The sequence below is a fragment of the Sinocyclocheilus anshuiensis genome, unplaced genomic scaffold, assembly GCF_001515605.1.
Source record: "Sinocyclocheilus anshuiensis isolate Anshui unplaced genomic scaffold, SAMN03320099.WGS_v1.1 scaffold1360, whole genome shotgun sequence".
Classification (NCBI taxonomy): Eukaryota; Metazoa; Chordata; class Actinopteri; order Cypriniformes; family Cyprinidae; genus Sinocyclocheilus; species Sinocyclocheilus anshuiensis.
The window spans coordinates 579277-595595 of NW_015546110.1; the positions used below are offsets into that span (position 1 = coordinate 579277).

The 16319-nt window shown below is 35.6% G+C and overlaps 1 protein-coding gene across 2 annotated transcripts in view; it reads left to right on the top strand.

Moving 5' to 3' along the window:
* The window catches only part of thrb (thyroid hormone receptor beta), a 124880-nt gene that overhangs the window by 90404 nt on the left and 18157 nt on the right, over window positions 1-16319 (top strand). For both annotated transcript variants that reach the window (XM_016502390.1, XM_016502391.1), the window contains exons 3-5: window positions 2633-2684; window positions 2809-2873; window positions 5936-5986. In XM_016502390.1, the coding sequence (XP_016357876.1) occupies window positions 2867-2873; window positions 5936-5986 (58 nt within the window). In that variant the 5' untranslated portion in view covers window positions 2633-2684; window positions 2809-2866. The remainder of the gene's footprint in view (window positions 1-2632; window positions 2685-2808; window positions 2874-5935; window positions 5987-16319) is intronic.

Genomic DNA, 16319 nt, shown 5'->3' on the forward strand with positions numbered 1-16319 from the left:
AAATCCCTCGCCCGCAGAGTCCTCCAAGCTGCCTGAACATCACCTAACATTATGCTCTTAAACTACATGCAGCACTGCATAAAAAAAGACATAAGCTTGCATGAAAAATGCAGCTTTGAAAACAAGCAGTTCTTGTGTTTCCTAAAATATTTATTTCCCCTGAGCACATCAGATCAGGGAAGACGAGGTGCGCCAGGTCTTCCGGAAGCAGAAAAGGAAAAAAGCCCCAGGCCCAGACTGTGTTACACCAGCCTGTCTGAAATCCTGTGCTGACCAGCTGGCCCCCATCTTCACACAGATCTTCAACAGATCACTGGAGCTGTGCGAAGTCCCTTCATGCTTCAAACGCTCCACCATCATGCCTGTCCCAAAGAAACCCAAAATTACGGGACTTAATGACTTCAGACCTGTGGCTCTAACGTCTGTGGTCATGAAGTCTTTTGAAAAACTGGTGCTGGCCCACCTGATATATATATGCACTACAATACACTACAATGTGGGAATTAAATCTGATAATCGTGAACGTCATCGTGAAGGAAGTGTGGTGATACGCTGCTTCAAAGAATGTCATATCTGATATACACTCATTTCCTGTTAACTGCTGTGTCTGGAAAAACAGGCAAGCATTTAACAGATTTCTACCAGATGAATTAATTCTCTCTGTCGCTCTGCAATAAACAGAGGCCTAATCTCCATTATAGGAAGAAGTAAAAAAAATCCACAGAGAACTAAAGCACACCCTTCTGTCGCCCATCTTCTCTTAGCATCAGTCATCATATCTGTCAGAAATGGGCCCGTTTGCGGTGAACAGATTAACAGCTGATTTGAGTTAGTGTGTGTTGCACTTAAATGAGCATGTAAACAATGTTGGTTAAATTGACAAATGATGCATTTTCTTATTCAGGGTTTCTTAATCGTTTTCAGAAAGTCAGGAAGTTCTGAAATTCCCATTATTATGATGTTGTTAATGTTATTTTCATAACGTGTGACGACAATTTTCGAAATAAAACAGTTTTTCCAATTTAATTACTTTCTCTGTTTGCAAAATTGAATTTGAATGATCACATTTAGTCTTAAAAAGAAAATTGATTGCTCATTGTTGCCACTGTTTTGTCATTACTATTCACCAAGCTTTGCTAACTAACTTTGCCAGTGGTGGCAGGTATTTATATTGACATGAAAGTAAATATAAAGTTTGCACAAAGACATAGAAGTTCTCCAAAATAACGGTTTGCCAGTCATTGCACACATCTGCATGTGCTGCAGGTTCCCCAGTGAAGAGCTGCACGCTTCTGTCAACCGTTCTGTTCGCTGCAAGTTTGAAAGCAAACATTTCTTATTGCAAGGGTTTTAAAGTAGACGCTTAGTAGAGCTTGTAACTTAAAGTGTGATCTTTGTAGATTTGTTTTCTCTAAAATGTAATTCAGATTTTTCTGAGGGAAACGGTGTCGTCTCACTAAGGTTCTCTTGGCAGCAGCGTGTCCTGTAACAACAGCACTTTTACCCTCGGTCTGAGAGACAACAGAAACTCGCTTTACAGTGTTTGTGTTCCAGCTCAGTCAAAATATTCCTCAAACAAGGTTTGTTCTGAACCATTATCCTGAGTATGAAACGATTCCTATGAATTCACTTGACAGACTCGAGCATTTGAATTTTGTTATGTAGATCATTTCTTTCAATACATTGATAGATTGATCTTTCTTTTCTTACATGTAGCCTGAAAAAGGGACAGACAGTTCACCCGAAAATGAGAATTCTGTCATCATTTATTCACCCTCCACCACTACTTGTTGCAAACCTGTTTGAGTTTCTTTCTTCTGTTGAACACAAAAGAGGAAGTTTTGAAGAATGCTGGGAACCAAACAGTTGAGGTTTGAATACCATATGTTCCTACCGTCAACTGTTTGGTTTCCAACATTCTTCAAAATATCTTCTTTTGTGTTCTTTTCGTTCTGATATGGGCTGTTCTGTCCCTTAATAACAGCATTTGACGTTACAGATTCATAAAATGATCAGCACAGAAATGTGCCACTCAGACACTTCAGATTAGACTGAAACGATCGGAGTTCTTGTTAAAATAAACCTCAGACACTTGTTTCCAATGTGTTTCTAACTTCATGTACTGCACAGCCAGAAACAACAAAAGGTTTGACGTCTGGAATTTGCAGACGTTCAGAACGAGTCATTTTTGCAGCTTAGTTTCAATAAATGCTCTTTTTTTACAATTGACATTTATGCATTTTCTAGAAGCTTTTGCACAAATCGACTTGCATTGCATTCAAAATATACAGGAGTTTTTGCATTCTTTCAGAACCATGGTATTGCTAGTGTCATGCTCTTTCATTTGACAGGTTATTTCAGAATTATTGTGTTCCAAAATTGAGCTAAATTCAAGCTATTGATGATTCCACTGAACAGCATTTTAATCCATTGCCAGTCCTAGTTTGTTCAGATCACTAACCCTAAGTATGAGAAACAGTAAGAGCAGTGCTTGACCGACCAAACACCAATAATAACATGAACAATTTAGTTTTTGGTACTTCTGTGTTTAATGCATATTGTTATTTGCTCTCCTCTGAAAGCCGTTTCCATGCATTATGTAAGTCTCTCTCATTCTGTGTGTCTTCCTCAGCCTCTGCTGCTCCACACCGCTGTGGGACGACTCCGATATCACCAAGAACAAGGTAGGCCAAAGCAACTTTCATTTTGAGCCACAGAACAGACCACAGACAGGATTTCTTAATTACTGCATTATTCTGCTGTGTTGTTCTTATTATTTGTTGTTCTTCCTTTGACTTTGTATGTCAGATATCAGCGAGTCCGTGGATGACAACAGCATGATGTTGAAGGCCTAATATACAGCAGTATGTCAGGTAATGTAAAAAAAAAAAACATTTTAAAACTTTCAATGCAAGAATATACCTTCTGCAGAGGCAGCTACCTTCTCAGGCAGAATCGCTTTGTGTTTTGTTTTGTTTTTTTTAAATCCAGAACAATCCAGGATGGCATTCCACCATCTCTGATTTAAAAGAGAAAGGAATGATTGGTGTCTTGTTTGTTTCAATGTTCTGTTTCGTATGAGTACAGTTTAGTTTGATCCAGAGCACACACTCAGTTCCATTTAGCCAGGGTTTCCCACACGGGGTTCCAGAGGGAATTTCCGGACATTCGTGGGTTGATGAAAAGCTATAAATAAATAAAAATGTAATTAAATCATGAAATGCAAATACAAAAAATAAATAAATACATAATTTTAAAACAAGTAAAATAAGGTACATACATTCTGGCACACAGCCTGTCTGCTGTTTTTGTTCAGACCGATGAGAAAATGTTTGTCGTAAATCTTAACCGGTTGAAGGAAAACAAGCTAATGTGCATTCAAAAAAAAAGGTAGCCCATGTAGAATTGTTTATGGAAAAAAGTAAAAGCTGAAATGTGTGGTATATAATTTTATAAAAAAAATTTTTGGGGGTGGGGTTGGGGTTTGGTAAAAATGGTTTATTAAAGAATTGGGTCAAGTGTTTTATTTGGATAGATTTTTATATCTACTGTACATATGAAGAGTTTATTTGCAAAAAGAGATATATATATTTTTTTAATATTCAAAAATCACGTTGTTTTATTGTTATCATGTTTTTATTGTGTATATTGTAGTTTTTTTTTTACCTAATCAAAATAACCCAACTGCAGTGTGATTGAGATGAATTGGAATGCACAATGAAAATACGTGATTTTTGAAAATTGTTAAAAACAGAGTTGTCTGTTTTTGCAAATGAATTCTTCATATACATATCTTTGTGTGTTTTTAATTTCAGTGGAATAAGAGTGTCAGCATAAGTACTCACCGGCCTTCAAAACCCCAGTTCAATCCTGCACACAAGTGATTGAAATTAATCGCTCTATATAGCCAGCAACACACTTATGAGACTTACATTACTGAGGCTGCACAATTATCAAATGGATCATAAAGATTACAATTATGGCTTATAATGAATAACTTGTTTGGTAACAGCATAAATGTCTTATTATTGTAATTGACCGATTAAATGTAACAATTTGACTCAAAAGATGCACACTTTTAGAAAAAAATGGCTTTATTAAAGGGTCATATGATGCTGCTAAAAAGAACATTATTTTGTGTATTTGGTGTAATGAAATGTGTTTATGCGGTTTAAAGTTTAAAAAACACATTATATTCCACATACTGTACATTATTGTTTCTCCTCTATGCCCCGCCTTTCTGAAACGCGTCGATTTTTACAAAGCTCATCGGTCTGAAACCATAAAAGGTAAAAATCAATTTAAACTTATATGAAAAGATTAATTTCTGTTCACTGATGTGAACTGACCAGCACAGAATGAAGAATGTCAAAAACTGCAGCTGTCCATGGTAGTCCGATATCAGCACAATAACACACTTGGCAAAATATCGTCTAATTATCGTTATCGAAAATATCCCAAAAAATATTGCCAGTGTACTAACTAAACAACAATCGCAGGTACAAGCTACTAACAAAGTGTATCATAAATGAACAATTATTCAGTTATTAAATTATTATTATTAATTTGAATAATTGCAAATAGCAGCTAACTTAATTCACGTGATGTGTGTACTGCTAGGCATCTTTGGTTTCCTCTTTTTGTGTAATTTGGATGGAAAGTGTGTGCCTTTTTATTGTTTGAGTCATTTATCAAAAGTTGCTAAAAGTTGCCAAATAATTTTTTTTGAATGGCTACATTTGTTGCTGGGTTCTTTTGGAAGAAAAAGTTGCTAGGGTAGTCTGAAAAGTTGCTAAATTTAGCAACAAAATTGCTAAGTTGGCAACACTGAAAGCAAGTCTTTTTTTGCCTTGCTGTCTTCAGGGCTCAATAATAAGTATTTATGTTTCTGCTCATTTCAGATCATTTGGGAAGATGATTTTTATTTGTGGCCATATTTTCAGTGGTCATGCTGGGACAATAATAAAATACATAAATGAATGGAATAGAATTAAAGACCCAATAAACATGTTTTGTAGTTCTTCGTTCCAAAACAATACAGTAAAAATTGTGAAATATTATTACAAATGGATTCTTTCATGAATAGGAAGTTCAGAAGAACAACATCTGTTTGAAATAGAAATCTTTGTCACTGAATCTGTCACTTTTGATCAATGTAATGCATCCTTGATTAATACAATTATGAATTCATTTTGATTTCTTACTTACCACAGTCTTTTGAATAGTAATGAATCATGGTTTCCACAAAATTATGAAGCAGCACAACTGTTTTCAGGATTGATAATAATCAGAAATGTTTCTTGACCTCAAATCAGCATATTAGAATGATTTCTGAAGGATCACGTGACTCTGAGGACTGGAGGAATGATGCTGGAAATTCAGCTTTCACTTACAGGAATAAATTACATTTGAAATTATATTACAATAGAAAACTGTTCTTTTAAATTGTAATAATATTTCACAATTTTTACTTTATTTTTGATCAAATAAATGCATGGTGAGACATTCAGAAACATTAAAAAATCTCACGGATCCCAAACTTTTGACCAGAGTTTTAGGCTGATTATACATGGGGCAACTTTTTTAAGCAACGTTGCTTGGGCACTTTCCCACTGAGAATGGGTAACAAATTTCTATCCGGATATTTTAGATCAGTCGTGGGCCCTGTGTCTCACCTGGTTGCCCGCTGACTATTACTTTTCAGTAATAGTAGAACCCGTGTCCTCCAGGCCAGAAACAACACAGCAAGCACATCTGAAGCAAATAAAGGAACAAAGTACTCTTAAATAAATTCAATAAATAAATTCAGACTTTAGACCCTTCTTGTTGAGTCCTGAATTCACTGTTTCCCAAACTGTGTTCACAAGCTGTTTCTCTCTCCCTTTCTCTAAATGTCATTATAATAAAGTATAATGTGCTCTCCCATTTATTTTAGAGCAAGCAGACAAATGCACCTCCCGCTGGAAAGATGAGGCCATGCAGAATGGTACAGTAACACCCTCCATCATCCATTTATCCTCCTCTTCTCTCCCTTTCCTGAAGTGCTGCTATAGTGGGTGTTTTATGAGGGAATATAGATCATCATGTCAGAGATGGAAGAGCGTTAACCTCATTTTACTTACTAATGTGACATATTTCTGAGTCAATCAGTACATTCAACCAGATAAAAAAAAAATGTAGGGATGGATGATTTTGTTCATCTGCAGTTGATTGGGTGGTAAAAAAGTGACTGTTGTATATAGACTTGTGCCGGTATTCGGTAATGCGATATATCACGGTAATGAATATGCACGATATTGTTATCGTGGGCTCTTCTAAATACCGTGAATAATTATATATTACAAGTTATTCAGAATTTTGAATGCATTTTAAGAATACTTTTCCCATCAACTGGTCAAAATGCACAACACTGCTGTATGCTGCGTGAAAGACGCGTGCCCGCTCTGATGTAAACAAGCGCGGACGAGAAGCACATGGCGGAACATGTGAGAGACTCTGGATGAAAGCGCACTTTCACTTTCTGACAGCAGATGGCGCTAAACTGCAGAAATAATAATAATAATAATAATAATAATAATAATAATAATAATAATAATAATAATAATAATAATAATAATAATAATAATAATGCTATGATGTTCATCACAGCACCAAGTACTTAAATATTTCGACTTAATAGGCTATTTATTTTCACACTTTTTTTACATTTTAATCTGGACTACAACATGCCCTAGATATTGTTTGATATCCCTAGTTGTATACCACATATGTGTGAGTTTGCTAAAACAATGATATTCGCTATTGGCTAACATGACAGAATAAAAGTTACATCAGTGGTAAAAGAAAGTCAACAAAGAGCAAATTTCAGTATTACATTTGTTTTCTTTCCACAGTGCGACAACTGTGGTCAGAATGATCTTATTTCAGTTGTTGTGATTGTTCATTTGATGTTAATAAAGGATTTCTTTAGTTTGAACAGTTCCCTTGGGTCCTTAAAGTTTTAAAAATGAGTTTGTTCAAGTTTAAGAGCACAAAAAGATTTTAATAGTAACGACACACTAATCTTTTTGTGCCTTGCTTTAAACTCATTATTATCTTATCTGCAAAATGCTAAATCATTTTAGATTTAATGTGTATGTATTAGTAAAACATTTATTGTGTGAGTATTTTATACCCAAGCCTGTTTCATTAAGTTAAAGAATATGCGATACGTGATTATTTTGAGATCATATGGGTTTGTTCTGTATGGACAGTATTCATTTTATTTGGGCAGGTCTTAAAGGGATAGTTCACTCAAAAATGAAAATTCTGTCATTAATTACTCACCCTCGTGTCGTTTCAAACCCGTAAGACATTCGTTCATCTTCAGAACACAAATTAAGATATTTTTGATGGAATCTGGGAGCTGTCTGACCCTGCATAGACAGCAATGCAACTGAAATGTTCCCAAGTCCAGAAACGTAGCAAGGAGATCTGTAAAATAATCCATGTGACATTAGGGGTTCAACCGTAATTTTACGAAGCTATGAGAATACTTTTTGTGCGCAAAATAAAAAAAAAACGACTTTATTCAACAATTCGTCTCCTCCACGTCACCCTAGCGCCATTTTTGAGAATATCCGCTGGCCGTAAACAGCATATGCTGTTCTGTGTCAGCTGCGTCACGCCGGATGTTTCCTAGGTTGTTGTGATTTGATTTGAATGAAAACAACGCATCCGCATGGCGCAGCTGACACAGAACAGCTTACGCTGTTTACGTCTAGCTGATACTCTCCAAAATGGCACCATTGACCAATGGAGGAGACTAATTGTTGAATAAAGTCGTTTTTTCTTTTCTTTTGCGCACAAAAAGTATTCTTGTAGCTTCGTATAATTGCATTTTTGGGTGAACTAACCCTTTAAGTTTAATTTTAAAAACTGACCATATATATATATATATATATTTAGGTGGGTGTTCATCATAATTGTTTGCTCTTTGCCAAAGTTATAATAGAAGCTGATACTGGAGCAGTTTTCCTAGTGGCCTGTATTAGTGCAGCACAATAGCCTGTGCTTTGTGCTTTCTAAAATACTAATGTTCACCATGCTGCTCTATAGTGGCCGCTAAAAGCATTTAGATACTTATCTACAGTATCAACAAAGCAAGTCTTTATTTTTAAGGACAGCACAAGCAAACTTTTCAAACAAGATGTTTGTTAGATTCAATGTTTTGATGTCAGATATTTTAAATAAAAAAACTACAGTATCTGGACACTTAAGTCACAAAAAAAGTCTGTATTTTATTGCATCAATAAAAAAAATATGAAAACAAGTTGCATCTCCAAACAAATACTTCTTATAGGCTTTCCTGAGAACTAGCTTCTTTCCTGAGCCCCTTGTGCAGTGACTTGTAACTTGCTTTCTAACACTGATGACAGTGTTAAATCATTGAGCAACACCTCATTCATGATCCAGAATGAAGCTGCAGGCCTACATTAGTCTGGAAATCATTGTTTCATTCTTATTTATCCAATATACTGCACTTTTCAGTCTTCCTCTAGGGGGCAGTAAAAGCATATTGCAGCCCAGCTGCAAGTCCAAAACAGTCACTGTCAGTGACCAATAGTAAGTAAAGCTTTATTGATATAGCACCTTTTAAAAACAGTGTTTACAAAGTGCTTTACAGAATACATGTGTGCAGTCAATTAATCCTGGTATTCATAAGCTGGAGTTTCACACTGTACATTCCTAACCCCTGGGTTCATGATCGTGCATATTTGTCAGTGTCATTGATTGGACAAATGCAGCTTGCAGCCTGTTTACATAACGGCTCTAGCACTGCGATCCTTCATATTATAGATTGCCGACTGTAATAGCACTTTTTTTCTTAATGGACTTTTCAATTGACTATGAAGGTAAGAATAAAACAGTCTCTTCTTTACTCCAATTTGCATGTTTTCTGTGACCATTTAAACGCTGAAACGACTGCTTATACAGTACGCAGTGTTTCTGTGAATGACCAAATCATGTGAGACATGAAATATAAATTACAGGTGTGAAACGTACTTTGACCCGGGGTTAAGCGCAGTGTGAAAAGCCCTGATTTGACAAAGGCCAGAATGTGATGGTTAATGGCACTGAGCTTTTGAACATCTTCACAGATGTTATTCTTTCAGATTAGCTCTGAAATATATACACAAAAAAGTTGAGGTGTGTATATTTTTTGTAATTAAGAAGTCGTCTCTTGTGCTCACCAGAGCTGCATCTGCTTGATAAGAAATACAGTAAAAACAGCAATATTATGAAATATTATTGCAGTTTAAGCAGCCATTGTTCCAGTTTCAGTGTCACATGATCCTTCAGAAATCATTCTAATATGCTGAATTAGTGTATCAAACTGTTATAAAAATCTCATTCAGCTTTTAAAATGATTTAGAAGTTACATATTTTTGGTCACATTGGGCTTCTGAATAAAAACACTGTTTTTTGTTCGAGTTTAAGCTCCTTATTCTCTCAGGCCATAAAAGCCTGATGTATTAAAAAATGATACAAAACATATGCAAGATTTTCTGTATATTTTGACTTGCAAGAAATACACCTGTCCTGTAAAAATGTCAAATCAGCCCATTAGAAGGATTTCTTAATATAGCGCAAGGATTTAGAGTAATGGCTTCTGAAAATGAAGTTTTGTCATCACAATAAAATTAAAAAAAACTATATATAGTAGAAAACATTTATTTTAAACACTATACAACACTATAAATATTATTGTATTTTTGATCAAGTAGATGTTTTGGTAAAAAAAATATTCTTTCAAAAAAATATCTAGACAAATTCAAAACTACTAACGTACACAATAAAATAAAATAAAAAAGACATTGATAATTTCATTTAGCCAGGATACTGAAGTCATCAAAAGTAACAGCAAGTACATTCTTACAAAAAAAAATCAATTTTAAATAAATGCTATTAGTTTGAGCATTCATTTTATCAAAAAAATCCTATATATATATATATATATATATATATATATATCAAGGCTGCATTTATTTGATGAAAAATACAGGAAAAAAAATTAATATTGTGAAATATTATTATGATGTAAAATGGCATTTTTCTATTTGAATATACATTAAAATGTAATTTATTTATGATACAAAGCTGTATTTCCAGCATCATTACTCCAGTCTTCAGTGTCACATGATCTTCAGAAATCATTCTAATATGTTGATTTATTATCAGTGCTGGTTGTGCTGCTTAATATTTTTTGGAACATGTGATACTTTTTTTTTCAGGATTCTTTGATGAATAAAAAGTTAAAAAGAAGAGCATTTATTTAAAATAGAAATCTTTTCTAACAATATACACTACATTTTTAATATAAGCTATAAACATATACAGTACATACATTTCTTTCTTTTTTTGAAAGAAATTAAAACTTTTATTCAGCAAGGATGTGTTAAATTGTTAAGAAGTGCTAGCAAAGATTTATATTGTTAGAAAATATTTATATTTTGAATAAATGCTGTTCTTTTTAACTTTTTATTCATCAAAGAATCCTGAAAAAGTATCGCCGTTTCCAAAAAAATATTTGGGCGCACATCTGTTGCCAACATTGAAAATTCTAATCATAAATCAGCATATTAGAATGATTTCTGAAGGATCATGTGACACTGAAGACTGGAGTAATGGCTGATGGAAATTCAGCTTTGCATCACAGAAATAAATTATATTTGAAAGGATATTAAAATAGAAACCATTATTTTATATTGTAATAGCATTTTGCAAGATTACTGTTTTTTCCTGTATTTTTTATCAAATAAATGCAGCCTTGATGAGCATAAGAGAGTTCTTTAAAAAACATTACAAGTCTTACTGATTCCAAACTTTTGAACGGCAGTGTATATATGTATATATACTGTATATATCATGGTTTTCAGAACAATATTCGCCAGCACAGCTGTTTTCAACATTGATGATAATCAGAAATATTTTGCGAGCACCAAATCAGCATATTAGAATGATTTCTGAAGGATCATGTGACACTGAAGACTGGAGTAATGATGCTGAAAATTCAACTTTGATCACAGAATAAATTACATTTTACAATATATTCACATAGAAAACATCTTAGTATTCAACAATGTGCTGTTTTACTGTATTTCTAATCAAATAATTGCAGCCTTGGTGAACGTAACGGACTTCTTTCAGAACATAAAAAAAATCTTATCAACCCTGGACTTTGCCTCTGAACAGCAGCATATCTCTCCCTATGTAAACCTGTTTTTAATCAATTAATTTTCATTGTATGGACCATGGTGGAAGAACAATAAATGACTTTTTAAATTTGGATTTTGAAAATTCTAATTTCTTCCTAACTAGTTAATCAGAGGTTAAGTTCGTCTCTGTAGGTCTTCTTAGTTAGCGAGTGTATCGATGGGCCGCTGAGAGACGTCAATGCGGCTTGTTCTCCGTGTGTGTGTGTGTGTGTGTGTGTGTGTGTGTGTGTGTGTGTCTCTCTGTCTGTGTGTGTGTGTGTGTGTCGGTGTAATTGTGTGTGTGTGAGCACGAGTGTGATATGCATGATATCATGATGCTGTTCGCCGGCCATCTGTTGCGTGATGGGCCCCTCGGGACGGAGCCTCTGCCGTCCCCGCTAACACTAATTGAGAGTGACACATCCTCCCACTTCAGCATGATAACGGCCTTTGTGTTTGTGTGGCATTATTGTGAAGAGCGTCAGACCATGTTAAGGTCAACGTGTGTCACTATGGACTCCATCCTGTCAATGCAAAGAAATAAACCAGCACACGTCTTCTGATTAGTGGCATTTACATCGCTGTTCATCACTATTACTGTTGCTTTTACTGAGAGTTTGAGCAAGACTCGAGCAAGAATGGCATTGACTTTCAATTCTCTTTGTATAGAGCTAAAGCATTACTAATAGCAGCTGCTTAAATTAGGTTGTGGGTTGGTAGCAGGTAAGATGCAGGTTTTTGCATTGAAATATAGTGCTAGTAAATTAGCAGCTTTGTGTTCAGATGCAGCATCATTTTGAAAAACAAGGGCATCTGTTTTGTGCTCGTCATTCATCATCTTTTCCAATTGTTTTGTTGCATCAGATGTGTAATGTCGAGCATGTGGAGCTGATCCTGCTTTAGCTCTGACACATCGGTCTGAAAGGCTTCTGCCCAGCCCGTCTTTTCTGTGCATGATCGCTTGTCAGATGTTCTGCATGGAGCATGTTTGAATGTTGGTGTGATCAGGGTAAATTGCATAATGCACTGCAGCAAAGAAAGCTTATGCAGTAGATGTTTTTTGTAGCGTGTTGTTTGTGTGCTCTATCTTTGGGTTGCTTTGTTGACGAGATGCTGTTTGTGTTCGCTAACAAGAATTCCCAGAATCAGCCGTCTCTTCCAGCTCATGAGGACTCGGGTATAATCTAATAATATAACCGCAATCACTTGTTTTGGCTTCCGCTGACAATGTCACATTTGTATTTCGTGCTTATGGAAACTGATGTCCCTAACGATGCTTTGTGTCTTTAATCCTTTAATTCGATACTTTTTTTTTTTAAACAATATCACAACATAATGAATGAAAAGAAATCTGTTGAAATCTCTTTTCCCTGAACACTCAACATCGTCTTTCAATCAGTCTGCACATGTACGCTGACCAATAAAAAATAATCACAGATAAACTACAGGAAGGCTTTGTGTGTAAACAGTGGCTGGTTGCATAAACTGCTTAGACTAGTCTTACAAGACTGTCATCTGATTTTGGTTATAATTTTTTTTAAATGCTTTGAAAAATGCAAGACTGATGACCCCTTGGCTGACTTCTAATTGATCTAAATAGTTCCTAAGTTCTTAACATAGCAACCTTATGTATACAGATGGTCGCAGGAGTAAGACTGATAAACTAGTAAAATTGGATGATGGTCAATGTTATGGGAATTAAATAAAATAGAACTTCATATTGATTTGTAAAGCCACGCTTTGTCCATTCAGTGCTTTTGTAATGCGTAAATTTGTAATGTGTCTCTAAAGGATCTCCATTCATGTGTGCAAATGTTGATAGATGTGATTGAATTTATTTGGATATCATGTAATTAGATTCATTAGAAATATTACCAGTCCTAAAATTTTGTGTCAGACTTTAGGTTTTACTTTATTTTAAGGTGTCTGTGTTACAGTGTAAAACATTTAAGTACTGAGTAATATTAATTGACTACATATGGTTAGGGTTTGGCTTAGGGTTACTTGCATGTGATTATGTATAATGTATAGTTGTTATTAAAATAGTAAGTGCATGTAATATGTGTAACAAGGACACTGTAAAATAAAGTGTTACCCAGATTTATTTATAGGTCGAACAGAAAGCACCTTTGCACCCAAAGATAGACTTTAATCCTGATGTTTTTGGCAGACTGATCTGAGAGAGTTGACAAGTTACAGACACCCAACCCTGAACCTCTTTTAGTGATATGCAAGTTTTAGAAACCTGAAATCTGCTGCAGGCATCCGGCTGACAAGTGTTTTCTAATTCTGGTCCCAAAGACAGTCCTTTTTCATTTCCCTAGAATCATGGCTTTTCTCTGCAGAAATGGGGTTTAAAAGACGATTCATATTCAGTAGTATTATCAGCTCAGCTTCTCGGATGAAAACTAAATTTGAACTTTACAAGGATTTGTTTCGTAATTGATTCATTTTACAACATTAATGGAGTTATTGTCCTATGTACTGCTGTGAAGTGGTTTTGAAACAATCTGTATTATGTAAAGCTGTATGTAAATAAATGTGACTATACTTGAACCCATTTTGCCTGGTATTGCTAGATGGCAGATCCCAGATGCTGTCAACCAGTTCGCTCAGGTTCTTGTCCACATATCTGCATCTGGTTAGCGTTCTATTGATCCTGTGAGATAGAGATTACTTCTGACCCTCTAATTAACCTCCTAATCCTCCGTCCTGCCCTGTTCACAGCCCTGCTGGTCTTTAGGGTTAGGAGTTAAGCAGGGGTGGCAACCCTTTTGACACTAAGTGTCATTTTCAGTTTTTGTCCTAAACCCCTGCTTGCAAGTACCAGTTGACAAAGTATTGTTTCCAACAATGTGTGACATATGGCTGTAGATGCATATTTCTTTGGAAAGACAAATTCTGTTTTTAATTCAACTGGGTCCTGCAGGTTTTGTGGGGGTTTTGCAGTGCGGTCAAACTTGATCAACTCTGCATGGTTGAAACTCATCTGAATTGCACTATTAGTGCAATAGATGTTGGCTTGGAAGATTTGATTGCCTTTATGGAGCTCATATAGAGAGGATATTTAGAAAACATCACTTGATTAACTTATATGGAAAGTATTTCATAACTGTGTAATTTATCCTTGGTTAAGTCTGTGTGTGCTGAGTCAAACTACACTCTTGAAAATAAAGGTGCTTGAAAGGTTCTTCACAGCGATGCCATCGAAGAACCAGTTTTGGTTCCACAAAGAACCATTCAGTCAAAGTACCATCTCTTTCTTAACTTTTTATAATCTGAAGAACCTTCTTTTGCCACAAAGAGCCTTTTGTGAAACAGTTAAAAGTTCTTTATGGAACCATTTAGGCAAAAAGGTTCTTCTATGGCATCTTGAAGCACCTTTATTTTTAAGAGTGTATCTTAATCTGTATCAAAGCTTGTGGATGCCACTGAGACAGGCTTGAGGACTGATGCTTTTAGTGTCTTGCTCTCTTATTCACAGTCCCGTCTAAAGCCCGTTCACACCGCCAGCGACTTTTTCGCTGCTTGTCGCTTGTGGCTGGCAATTGATGTCGCTAGTGGGCATTCCCACTACTGGTTGCCTAGTTACCCCCGTAACACTCCATACAGCAGATGAATCACGTGCTCTCCACTGACTTCACTCCCATTGGTTGTCGCTCGCGAAATTCGCTGCTTATTTGCATAAAGTTGAAGAATTCTGAACTTTTGTCGCTTGACTCGCATCGCTTGACACGCCCACATTCCGTCGCCAACGGTCACTGTCGCTCGTGTCGCCGGAAGTCTCCAGCTCTCCATTGAAAATGAATGGGATTATGTCGCTCTGTCGCTGTGTGTCGCTGGCGGTGTGAACGGGGCTTAAGAGCAATCGTAGGCCGGAGCATCCGTGTGTGTGATGAATCTGTTGTAATTCATATGTCTGCCTGCTAAGTGCAAAACTATATGCGCTCAGTACGCTTAAAATTATAAAACTGATGTGAGCATAATGAATTTTTTTGTATCACTAATATAACTGGAAGCGGCTGTTATTTAAACATTCTTACAATAAATAATGTGGTTGACAGAGCGAGCAAGAGTGTGGCATTAGCACATGTAAGACTATCCACCTTTTTCCTAACGAACCGACTGCTTTTTAAATAATGGGAGACACTTCCAGTTTTGGGGATGTTCCACTCAAAAAGACTGCAACAAATCATTTCAAATCATAAGATTGCGCTATAAATAATCCTTATCCATCATTTTGACTGAATGGGCTTTTCTGTTTTCGGAAGTCTGGAGAATAACTTTACCTGTATATTAATGTGACGTGATATAACAACGATATCTATAGAATGCATTATTTTCCTCCTGATTATTTTCATGTTTCCTTTGTATTCTGCTGTAAGTAAATGAAAAAAGACAATATGTACTGTGAATTCTTGGTCTGCTCTCCCGATTGAATTTACAAAATAAACCATGAATGATTCCCTGGAATGCACTAAGAAGCTTTCATTTTTCTCCCCAAATCCTCACGTCTCTTTCCAGGTTTGTTTTCACACGGATGCTGTAAAATGTAATTGTTACGAAATACAGACATATATTACTATAATGATATTTCACACATCTGCAATTTTGCTGCGGATAGGATCTTTAGGAGTTATTAGTGATATGTTAGTGAAAGTAATTTGTTAATGCGTTTACACTTTCAAATTTCCTTTTAATGATCGATGGTTGAAGAGTAAGTAAAATTAAATAATGTCACCTCATTGCACCCAGTTTTTGAAAATGCTTATTATACACTATATGTCGAACGTCACCTGACCAAACCCGGAAAACAGGTCTCAACGCTTCCGCTTGTCGGAGAACCTGTTAACAGCCGTGTTAAATAATAGCGATATCTAAGGACTTTTAAGATAATCAGATAAACTAGCTAGCTATTTTGATTGTTGACGTTTTATTAAATTTGTATATCTAAATGTTAGTGAAAAGAATAAAAATAAAAAACTTTTAGATATCAGTCCACATATGTGATGGACTGAGGTTATGATCATCATTGGTATCTACTTTGAAGGCATCTTGAGTAAAACGGCTTCATATTTAACT